The sequence below is a fragment of the Aspergillus uvarum genome (genome assembly GCF_003184745.1).
Source record: "Aspergillus uvarum CBS 121591 unplaced genomic scaffold BO82scaffold_19, whole genome shotgun sequence".
Taxonomy (NCBI): Eukaryota; Fungi; Ascomycota; class Eurotiomycetes; order Eurotiales; family Aspergillaceae; genus Aspergillus; species Aspergillus uvarum.
Window position 1 is genome coordinate 2,139 of NW_020291316.1, and position 10,161 is coordinate 12,299.

At 51.7% G+C, this 10,161-nt stretch overlaps 5 protein-coding genes across 5 annotated transcripts; 2 read left to right on the plus strand and 3 right to left on the minus strand.

Annotated features, from left to right (window-relative positions):
* Positions 1-634: 634 nt before the first annotated feature.
* Positions 635-1,356, plus strand: BO82DRAFT_353201 (uncharacterized protein). The gene is made up of 2 exons (XM_025634903.1): positions 635-1,212; positions 1,319-1,356. The coding sequence occupies exon 1, from the start codon at positions 833-835 to the stop codon at positions 1,154-1,156; it is 324 nt and encodes a 107-aa protein (XP_025493102.1). The 5' UTR covers positions 635-832; the 3' UTR covers positions 1,157-1,212; positions 1,319-1,356.
* BO82DRAFT_353203 (RNA-binding protein) lies at positions 1,154-3,364 on the plus strand. The gene is made up of 4 exons (XM_025634904.1): positions 1,154-1,583; positions 1,647-1,803; positions 1,888-2,083; positions 2,145-3,364. Exons 1-4 carry the CDS (start codon positions 1,497-1,499, stop codon positions 3,109-3,111), a joined length of 1,407 nt encoding a protein of 468 aa, XP_025493103.1. The 5' UTR covers positions 1,154-1,496; the 3' UTR covers positions 3,112-3,364.
* Positions 3,365-4,379: 1,015 nt separating this feature from the next.
* On the minus strand, positions 4,380-6,073 carry BO82DRAFT_280654 (TBC-domain-containing protein; the record flags this gene model as incomplete). The annotated part of the gene is made up of 3 exons (XM_025631310.1): positions 4,380-4,503; positions 4,651-5,447; positions 5,540-6,073. 3 exons carry the CDS (start codon positions 6,071-6,073, stop codon positions 4,380-4,382), a joined length of 1,455 nt encoding a protein of 484 aa, XP_025493104.1.
* An 810-nt stretch (positions 6,074-6,883) lies between these two features.
* Positions 6,884-8,239, minus strand: BO82DRAFT_332718 (putative calmodulin). The gene is made up of 3 exons (XM_025633190.1): positions 8,091-8,239; positions 7,548-8,025; positions 6,884-7,486 (listed from the first exon to the last, which is right to left on the minus strand). Exons 1-3 carry the CDS (start codon positions 8,091-8,093, stop codon positions 7,080-7,082), a joined length of 888 nt encoding a protein of 295 aa, XP_025493105.1. The 5' UTR covers positions 8,094-8,239; the 3' UTR covers positions 6,884-7,079.
* Positions 8,240-9,042: 803 nt separating this feature from the next.
* Positions 9,043-9,687, minus strand: BO82DRAFT_266735 (uncharacterized protein; the record flags this gene model as incomplete). Its single annotated transcript, XM_025630955.1, has 1 exon — positions 9,043-9,687. A coding segment is annotated over one exon (645 nt), but the record flags the coding sequence as incomplete, so codon positions are not given.
* Positions 9,688-10,161: the final 474 nt, after the last annotated feature.

The following is a 10,161-nucleotide window of genomic DNA, read 5'->3' on the forward strand; positions in this document are numbered from 1 at the left end:
GGGGGGGGGGGGGGGGGGGGCAAAAAGCAAAAAGCGAGGTTTTCAGGTTGACTCCGCTCAGGTATCTAGTCTATGGTGACTCTTGAGAGCTGGAGCTTTCGTGTCTGATCCGAGACGACCATCCTGGTTCCACGGACTTTATTGGCTGGAGAATGGCTTTCTCGTCTTGCCTTTTTGACTAAGACTCTCCATGCAATCGGCCAGGACCAGACCATGCAGTGCTGTCTGGTGTCTGCCGGTGTCTACTGCGATCTGCTGTCGGTGGCTACCCTGAGATCTGGCGGTGTAAATGTAAGAGGGACAATAAAGTACTGTAACAAGCAGAGAACAACAATTGGAAAAAAAGGTAGGAGGAAGCAACAATACATTTCATTGTATCTTATTTGATTTTATTTTCCTTGACTTAATTTTATTCCAGTTAATTTCATTTCAGTCTTTCTTTTTCTTGACACATTGACACATTGAGTCCTCCATGTTATTGCTTCCTACCTCTGTTGACTCCAATGACGACTTTTTTTTTCCCTGACATGTTACTTTTTGATATATCCATCCACCACCAGCGATCATGCATGACATATCATCTCATCCCCCCTCGTCCTTCTTGGACCTGACACATCTTCCCCTTCCAAGTTCCCACCCCCCTCATCCCCAGTCCTCTCAGCATCTTATCCACTCACACTTCTCTATTCCGAAGTACAAGAGACAGATTTGGTGTCCAGCAATCAGCGAAAGAAAACACGTCCTTCATTCGTCAGCGGATGCATCCGTGGCTCTCGTTTACCCTCGTTGAGCGGATCTGACCTGCTCACTTCCGAGCTCTCTCCTCATCTCCATGTCCATGGTATTTTTAGGTATCCCTCGCACTAGCGATCTGCTGCTGCTGCTGCTGCTGCTACTTGATCTTTCGCGTGATTCTCTTCCTCTTTCTGCCTTCTTCCTGAATCCACCATCTTATTCGCACCTCGATTTTGCCGAAGCCGGTTACTTCTGCGTCAGTGTTTCGGTCCCAACGTCTCAGCTTGTCTCTGGGTGGTGGGACGCCCTCCATGTAGGCAATCGATCGACCCTCCTCCGGCTCTTTGCTCGTATCGCTTTAAAATCGACGAAGGTGCAGTCACTCAGCTGGATCCTCCCGCCGCGGATCAGTGCTTCTTAAGCAGTCCGACCTCACTCGTTCACCTGTGCGACCGGAGCTTCCTGGAACCTAGAACGGTAAGCAGGTTCGCCTCGAGCACCTTCAACACTTACTTCTACGGCATATCTTTGGGTTAACTCTGACCTGATACTGATCACTGGCCATCATCACCTGGATCAACAGAGCTTAACTCTATTATCACTTTCCCGCTGGGAACCGAGCTTTGTGCGCGGAGCCTGTTTGGGAACCAACCGGACGCAGCAATTCCGTGTGACTGGTCCCCTCAAGTACCGACGGTCGATCTATACAACTATAATTGGAAGCCGTGACGGTGCTGCAATCACCGCGACTGCACGATAACATGCCTGCACCAACGTCCTCGCGCGACAAGGGGCGAACGGCAAAGCAGGGAAGGTCGGATGAGGAGTTTGTCTTGTTCCTCCAGGGAGTAGGTTCCCTCGACCGTGCTCGCTGTCTTCGTGTCTTGCTTATCTCTTCTCCCGTGAACTAGATCCCAGCGCATTGCCGCTGGCAGGAGCTCAAAGATCTGGTCCGCCAAACAGCCTTACATATCCGACAGGCTGTAGTGTACGATGATCAGCATGGATTTCCAACCGGGCTAGGTCAGATCATCGTTAAGAACGAGGACGAAGCGTGGCGAACATACCGTGCGTACCTGAGCCTTCTCCATTGCCATCGAAGCCGTGTGAACGGTCAACAAGTGTGCATGAACTGACACAGTGTTCCTCCAGAGAGGCTATCCACGAATGGCTGGGAGGGCCAAAGCCTCGTTGTGACACTGGCTCGGACCAGCTCCCCTACACGCCCGGTTGCTGGCCCGACCAAGAGTCCCACGTGTTTGATTCCTGCTAATTATATTGCGGGCTACTCGACGCCGCCGAGGGTCACGCAGAACACGGCCGTTCCTCCTTCCCCGATATCTCCTGAGTAAGTGAAAATACCCAGGACAGGCTGGGTTGGACTTGGTTCTCGGGCTTACACCGAACAGGGCCGTCATCTCCACGAGTCCAACGTATCCGAATTCCGAATATGGCCCGGTGATTGACATCATGAGTATACCCCATCAGCACCAGCCCTTTCTGCCTGTTTTCGCCGATGCAGTCACTCAGCACGCCATCCCTGCTATCCCACAGTCTCCCGCACCTCTCCGGCACAATTTCAGGGATGCCTTCGCTATACCCATCCTCCCATCCTACCCACTACCCGCTGTTCAGCCATTCGTCGAAAACCCCATAAGCACGCGATTTGGCGCAACCGCCGGACGACGAACCCATTTCCCCCGGAAACCTATCCACAACTACCATCCCAACAATGTCAGCTTCGCCTCGCCGGCCTATCACCAGCCCGGCAGCGCCACGGGTCCCCCACACTTCTCCCGCCGTCGCACGATCTTTGTGCAAAACCTCAGCCCAGCAACGAGTGACCTGGCACTGCGCGACTTCTTCCAGGACGCTGGGGTCGCAATCGAGCAATGCGAGGTGCCGCTGGACACGGAATCTGGACGCTGCAGAGGCTTCGCGCGGGTCACCTTTCGAACGGCCGAGGAAGCCAAACGCATAATCGCCCTCTACAACGGCTGCACCTTCCTAGGGGCCCGGATCCGCGTGAAGATCGACCGGAGCATGCTTCATAATGCATCAAGTCCCCCGCTAGACCCCGTCGGTCTCACCAAACCTACCACCAATACTAGCACAAGGAATCACAACACCCCCCGCCAAAGCTGCACGCCATTCAAACCCCCGACGGATACCGCTAAAAACCACCGCCGTGGTTCCACAGCGGAAGAAGATACACCACGCAACGAAACCGCAGCCACAACAACAGCCGCGGAGGACATCTCGCCTTCGGCGTCCCCCTCGTCTTCTTCCACTTCAACAGCCGTGAAACAAACCGACCGCTGTGGCCCACTGGTCGTCAACGGGTCTGGAACTGGACGCAGAGCTGTGGCGACCTAGTATCGCCCAGTTGGGCAGGTTCTTCGGTCCTAGCCCATATCTCCCAATACGGATTTTGGTCCACGGCTTGGAGGAGAGCTCCAAATGTCTGTTGCATGTAACCTTTTTGTTTTTTGTTTTTTTGTTGGGGTTCCAGCGTATTGGTTTTTCTGTTATTATCATAGGGTGCAGGTAGATCAGTATAGCTACCTAGTTAGGCAGGGACCGGGGGCGGGGGGGGGACTTCGAGGCGTTAGGGGTTCGGACATGGGCTGCTCTCTAGAGATTTTTTTTTTCTTGGAATTCAAGGGGGTTTTTGCGCGATAGAGAAAGACTAATTCATTTAAATCTGTTCATGTCACCCACTATTTCGAACTTAGATCAATGAACCAAGAAACGCCTTGGATCAGATAGCATTATCCTCTCGTGTCGCTCAAAAATGTGTCATGTCATCTATCAAATCTAATTCTGTGGGTCAACCCAACCCTGGCTGTCCTCGGCATCGGAAAGTGATTTCAGGAAACACACAAGGATCACATTAGGGTTATCTCGCATGCGATGTGAGATAATAAATTCCTCCCATGTCACCATCATAATCATCGTCGTCATCAAGAATAAAAACAATTCATCGTTTCATGGTCCCATCATCATGGGACTATACTCCAAACCAAACCCCAATCCAGTTAACAGTTTCATCAGGAGGCGCGCCTCGTCATCAGTCAATCAGTCAATCAGTTCATGTCAAAAAAAAATCATATCAAATGCGGATCATCAAGCACAAAACACCAAAATCGAAGCGAGAATAGTACAGTAAATACAGGTTAGTATCGATTGAGTAATCGAATGACAAATGCATACGGGAGCAGGGTAACAAACGCACATGCAGGAGGTAGGGCAAGGAGCGATACAGTAGGAAGGCGCGGGAAAAGAAAAAGGTGATGAGAGAAAAGGATAAAAGTACAGACGGAAAAAGATTCTTCCCATCGATTCCTCATGCAGGGTTGAAAATGCAAGATTGATGAAAAACAAACAAGCAAACAAAAATGGTCGTTTCATCTCGTTGGAACTCATGGCAGCAGGTATCATATGTGTTTGGTTAAGGTAGGTTAGGTTAGGTTAAGAGAGGTATCGTATGCTTCTTGAGGAAGGCGGGATAGGAGGGGCGAGAAAGGCGGGGGGGTAGCTAATGCATCCATTCTCGAGTCCGTAATAGGGCTCATTCGGGAGCATCTTAAGTTGTGCCTGGATAAGGGCAAGGGAAATGAGCAAAGCGGGCAAGCGCAAGAGCTTCATTTAGCGTGGTTGATTAATTCGGCGTAGAGCGGTTCAGGAATCTTGCGGACCAGCAAGACGGTCAAGGCAATGATCTCCTTGGCGTCGAGAGGAGGAAAGGAGCGGAGGATTTTGTTGGGACTGTCATGTGGGTGATCTGGATTAGCTCGATGGGTCTTATCAGGTAAGGGGGCATAGGGAAATGATAGGTTTTCATTGGTTTACGGTGAGTTTTTTGTGGTGTCTCAAGATGTGATGTTATGATGAGGTCATGATCAATAAACATACCTTGGACTCTCGAGAATCATATCTCTCATGCGGATCAATTGCGCAACGATGCATAGAATATTCAGATGTGGCCCGTACGCAAATAGGAAGTCCCAGAGATGCAGAACCTCCGGTAGGGGCGGCGTGCACGCGCACAGGGTCAACACGGAGGGGAATGCATACAACTCGGCTTGCAAGCCCTTGGAGAAGAGGTAGGCTGCTAATTTGGGCTCAACGATCTCCAAACATCGATCGACAAGTCGCAGACCCCGGTGGACGCCATCCATGGCTCCTCGAATGTAGCCCGGACATTCACGGAGGATGAAAGAGTGAAACAATGCGAAAGCCTCCACTTCACTGCGGGCGGCATATAGAAACGGAGCGCAGAGTACATTCATTCCCTGCACGTAAATAGCGGATTCATTTGTGACGCCAGGACTACCGAAAGCGCTGCTGGTGCTGTTGCTGATTACACTCCCTGGAGTGCTTCCAACCGGGGAGGGCTCTTCTGCTATGCTTGGAGGTGTATTGATAAGAAGCTCCATCTCGCGCCGACGACCGGTCGAGAGTCGCGGACGGACGCGACGCTTGCTCTTCGCATCGTGAAGCTTCCACGCAACGGCATTAAGGAGTCGGATCAGACTGGCTTCTGTGACGCGGCGTTTGAAAAGGGGATCGGTGGCTAGGGTGCGGAAAGTATCATTGCGAATCTTAGCGTAGGCGGGGGAACGGCCTCGGTGGATAAGTGACAGGTATTCGTCGGTCGATACGGGCGGCGTATCGAGGAGAACAAGCCAGAGGTAAACTCGGTAGGTAGACTAGCAACGCCCGACAAAAGTATTAGCGGACATGCTCATTACACGGTTGACTTGCTCTATCAGGTCACCAGGCGATTATCACTAGAACCTACCATGCCATCTGCGTCTGCTTCGACACGCGTCGAGAGGACAAGATAACGCAGCTCCTCTAGTCCTTCTTGGACGTTGCCATTTTGCGGACCGTCGCGCAAGAGCGACTCGAGCAACGACCGCTTGACTCCAAATCCGGACCCGGTCTTTCTACCGGGTCTTCGGTGCGCGGTGAGAATGGGAGGCTCCCGGGAGGAGGCGTCACTATTTGAACGTGCACGGCGATGTGTGCTGCGAAGCCGCACGGGGGAATCGAGTTGGGGTCCGGGCGCGGGAAGCTCCTCCGCGCCAGCCGAGAGGCGTCCGGATGAGGGAGGCGGAGGTGGATGGGAGGAGAGAATCTGATGGGACTTGATCTTGCGCAAGCCTCGCATAGTCCGGGGTGATGACGGAGACCGTGCCAAAGCAGCGAGAGTCAATTGGGCTTGAGTGGGCTGGGGGGAGGCAGCAGCAGAAGAGGAAGAAGGCGAGAAAAGTGGTACAGAGGATGTAGGACGTGTAGGAGAGAGGGAGGAAGAAGTCGGCGAAAGCGACATGATTAGGGGGGAGAGGGGGGAAAGGTCGATCGGGGAGTTCGAGGAGCAGCAGCAGGAGGAGGAGGAGGAGGGAGAGGATCAGCAAGGACGGCTATTGGGAGCGCAGGCGACACATGAAACCATCTTCCTGGTCAGACTGAACAGACCAGGGAGAGGCTGGGGGAGGTGGAGGGGGAAAGGGGAGGGGGAGGGGTGAAGAAAGGGAAGGAGTGAAAGAATGCAGGTTCAACTTGAAGTTGAATTTGAAGAGAAGGTGGTGAGTGAATAGTGGTGGTAGTGGTGGTGGTGGTGGTGGTGGTGATGTGGAGCTCCCGGGTGTCGTTAGAAAAGAATGCAAGTAATTTTTTTTTAGTAGGAAGAAGAAGTAGATAGTCAGAAAAGGGAAAGAAAAAAACACCAAATAGCAAAGAAGTTGTACTCAGTACTGCATAGAGTTACTGTCAGTCCGTCAGTTCAATCAGTGATCAAGAATCCGACAGTTCAGGTTCCATTCTGAACTTGGCGAACTTGATTGGACTTTGGACTAGTCTCGTTATAGTCTCGTTAGTTCTTTAGTTTCCTGGCACTACTGCGAGTTAGTTGTTTTTTAGTTCAATCCATCCACCACCATTATTATTATTATTATTACCGATTGAATCTGAATTGGATATTATATTAAATGCACGAGAAGGCTGGCCCTCGCATGCCAACTCTAAATGATCATCTCCTTCGTGCTTTGCCCCCCCCCCCCCTTGATTGACAGCTTCTCGTGCCAGCCTGACTCTAGGAAAGAAAACCTAAATTCGGGCCGATGTGGGGACCCTCGATAACATCAATCAATCTCAAATTTGCTCCTCTCATCTCCACACGCAGAATAAATACACTCAAATCAATAACAATCATATCGTCTACTTGCAACTGCATGGCTGCCAGAGCCACTATCCAGTCGAAAATCTGATGCGTTGTGTCTCCGTACGCCATGAGCCAAAAGAGAAAGGGAAACAAGAATCACAACAAAATCAATCCGTTAGGCATCGCGTCGTGTCGATTGGTTCGTCTCTGTTCCGCCCACCAGCCCACTGACGAATTCTTGATACCGGAAGACCTCTCCACGCTTACCCCCTCCGGTGCTTCGTACGCCCTTGCCCCCAAATGCCCGACGGCTTGTAAACCCATTCAGCACGTCTCGGATCTCCCGGTCGGTGAGCGGCCGATCTCCGTCCTCGGGAGCGGTATGCATCAGAGCGTCGCACAGCTCCTCCACGTCGATCTGCCCGCTGTCATCCTCGTCAAAGGCCGCCAGGGCGTTCAAGAGTTCTCGTTGGGCAGATAACGGGGCGAGCAGTTGTGAAAGCGTATTGAGGAAGGTAGGAAAGTTGATCGTAGATGCCCCTCCAGGCGGGAAGAATTGCGAGAGTGCAGATGCGTCTTGCCCTAATTCAGGCGTGCTTGTCAGCCATGCTATGATGAACAAAGATGAGGAAGTGCCACTTACCCACGTTTACCAGGACATCAGCCACATCATCCTTGTTGACAAAGCCGTCATTGTCCCGGTCCAGGACTTGGAAGGCCTCGCGGATCTCTCGCAACTGGGCCGGCGAGAGCTGAGCGGCCGTATCCGAAGATCCTGCCATTATATGGGTGGCATTGGTAGCCATCATCGTTGGGGAGGTGTCTGGGGCGCTGCCCCCCCGCGTTGGCGACAGAGGCACCTCGCGTGCCAAGCGCGATTGAGCGACCGGGCTGCGATCTTGAAGAGGTGGGGAGGAGCCTTCATCCTCATCTGCGACCGTGTATGATTCCTTGAGCTTGCTGGGAGACGTCACCGGCGTGTATCCGCGACCGGGGGAGCTGCCAGGAGTACTGGGTCGCGCTTGCGGAGGTGAGTTGGAAGTAGATGGACGGCGGAAGGGGGATGCTCGAGGAGAGCCAAAGGATAAGGGTGACGGCCGAAAAGGCGCATTGGAGGTGACCTGGGTCGGTGTCCGATAAGCGGGTGCTTGAAACCTGGGAGGTTGGGTTGAGAATGAACACCTACCATGACGGAGAAATGACGGGCTGGATGAAAGCCAGTCTGGGATGGAAGCGGGAAGGATTAAATTAAGGCTGGATACAAAGCGAGTGACAGCTGGACAGAACTTGGAATGTAGAAATGAAATGCAACTCGAGCTGAGTAACTTAGTGCAGTCCACGGTGATGCAACAATCTGCCCAAAAAGGGAAAGCACCCTAAACAAACAAGGCCCGGCGGTGAGTCGGCCCGGCACCGATGAGGAGACCCGCGGGGAAATCATGACATCCCAACCGCTGTTGCCATAGAATCGACCGGATCCATTTTCCTTTGGTTTCCCCACGGTGAAGATTGGCCGTGCATAGAACTACTTCAATAGTGCTTTTGTCAATCTCGTGATAATTCTGTTTGTCATGTATGAGTACGAACCAGAAAATTGTCTAGACCTCTAATATTCCGTCTTTGCATCCTCTCTCACTATACCTTAATTAGAGTGCCACACAAGAGGCCTTAAGTCTGTCTGTGCTGCAACATCCTCTTTCGGCCGACAACAGATTGTGAGCGAGTTTCCAGATTAAGTATAAATATTATGTGGATATATGACACTAAGAAGAGAAAGTATACAGAGCCTCGACCATGAATCTCACCAAGCGCGTATGAAGTAAGAGTACAAAGGGCAGGGAACTCGAAAAAAAAAGTGTAAATCCTAGCAATCGCTGTCGTCACCCGTAACCGCATCCTGAAGATAAAAAGATGAAAGCAAGCACACACAATGGAGCTCAGAAGAAGGAACAGGGCGAAGTAAGGGAAACCTGTCTAGAGAAGGAGCAAAGAGATGCAAGATGGGAGATAATTTGGCTTGTGGTGACGACCTACAACGTCAGCAGAGTGGCTAGACCTATGCTAAAAGTGACAAGGCCCCATGTTGACCACTGCGGCAACGGAGCAACCAAGCCGGAGCCGGAGCTAATTCTCTCGGACCCGACAGTGATATTGACATTGGCAAAGTTATCCCCACAATCAGTGTTGATAGCCTCAGCAGAAGGTATATAAGAATTGACAAGGGGCTGGCCGTCAACCTCGGCCCAGGTGGCAAATAGAGCCAGAGTAGCCTGAAGGCATTTATTGCAGGTTGGCGAGGGGGAGGCGGAGATAGTGCTTCCATAGGCGAGGAAGTAAACATCGTAATCGGCGGAGTTGGTGGTATTACTGATCGCATCCACAAAACAATAATTCTTGGTCGAAGGTGATTGAAGACATGTAGCACGATAAAGTGGCTCATATGTGATCATGTCGGTATACGCATTGGTGACCAGGGGATTGCCGGCAGAGTAATCCTTGCCGCAAACATCCTCCTTAAGCAATTCGACTGCGAGCGCAGAGAGAATGGACGCGCAATCGGTGACATTCGAGGCACATGCGGTGTCAAGGAGTTCTGAGGTCAGCGTAGCCGATGTGAGAACATGGAAGAAAGAGCTGGAATCACGCAGGAGCATGGAGACGGCATGACAGGAGGTGATGGTAGAATTGGAAAGGAAAGAATTGAAGAAGTTGGGGCATGTGGCGGTTGTGAAGTTGTTCGAGAGGCTGGTATCGAAAGCAGCTGGAAAAGAGTCCGAATCGGAAGACGCTCGGGTCAGAAGGTGAGTTTTGTGTTGTTGCGCAATAGCAGAGTCCTCGTCTGCAACGAGAATTGAGAGACCGACGATATTATTGGGGTTGAAAGTTACAATATCTCGCCTGGCATGCTGTATTCGTCCGGCAGAATTTCCCCGAAGTAAAGTATCATGGAGGTCCACCCCGCCAGCAGACGCGATGCTTGAATCTGGTGCTAATGCCCGAGAACCTGGCGAAAGGAGTGGAACAGCTGCTAAGACAGTCGGGATGGTAACGAAACTCCATAAAAGAATTGAAAGAAGTAGCATCAGCCGGGAGCGACCAAGCTGCAGATAAATGCGCCGTTCTGACCATTGACCCAAGTTAGATTGAAGATCCATATTATATTAAATGAGGAAGCGAGCGATGCAGCCCTAGACGGGCCCCCGGGTTCGGGGAGTGATATTGCAATTGACTGGTGCAAGAACGTGAAATATAATCGA

Coding starts and splice junctions, on each gene's coding strand:
- BO82DRAFT_353201 (XM_025634903.1), top strand. CDS start 833: ATGTCCATGGTATTTTTAGGTATCCCTCGCACTAGCGATCTGCTGCTG.
- BO82DRAFT_353203 (XM_025634904.1), top strand. CDS start 1,497: ATGCCTGCACCAACGTCCTCGCGCGACAAGGGGCGAACGGCAAAGCAG. Junction 1,584..1,646: donor TTGTCTTGTTCCTCCAGGGA/GTAGGTTCCCTC, acceptor CCCGTGAACTAG/ATCCCAGCGCATTGCCGCTG. Junction 2,084..2,144: donor CCTTCCCCGATATCTCCTGA/GTAAGTGAAAAT, acceptor TACACCGAACAG/GGCCGTCATCTCCACGAGTC.
- BO82DRAFT_332718 (XM_025633190.1), bottom strand. Junction 7,487..7,547: donor TGATGTCCTGGTAAACGTGG/GTAAGTGGCACT, acceptor CGCCTGAATTAG/GGCAAGACGCATCTGCACTC.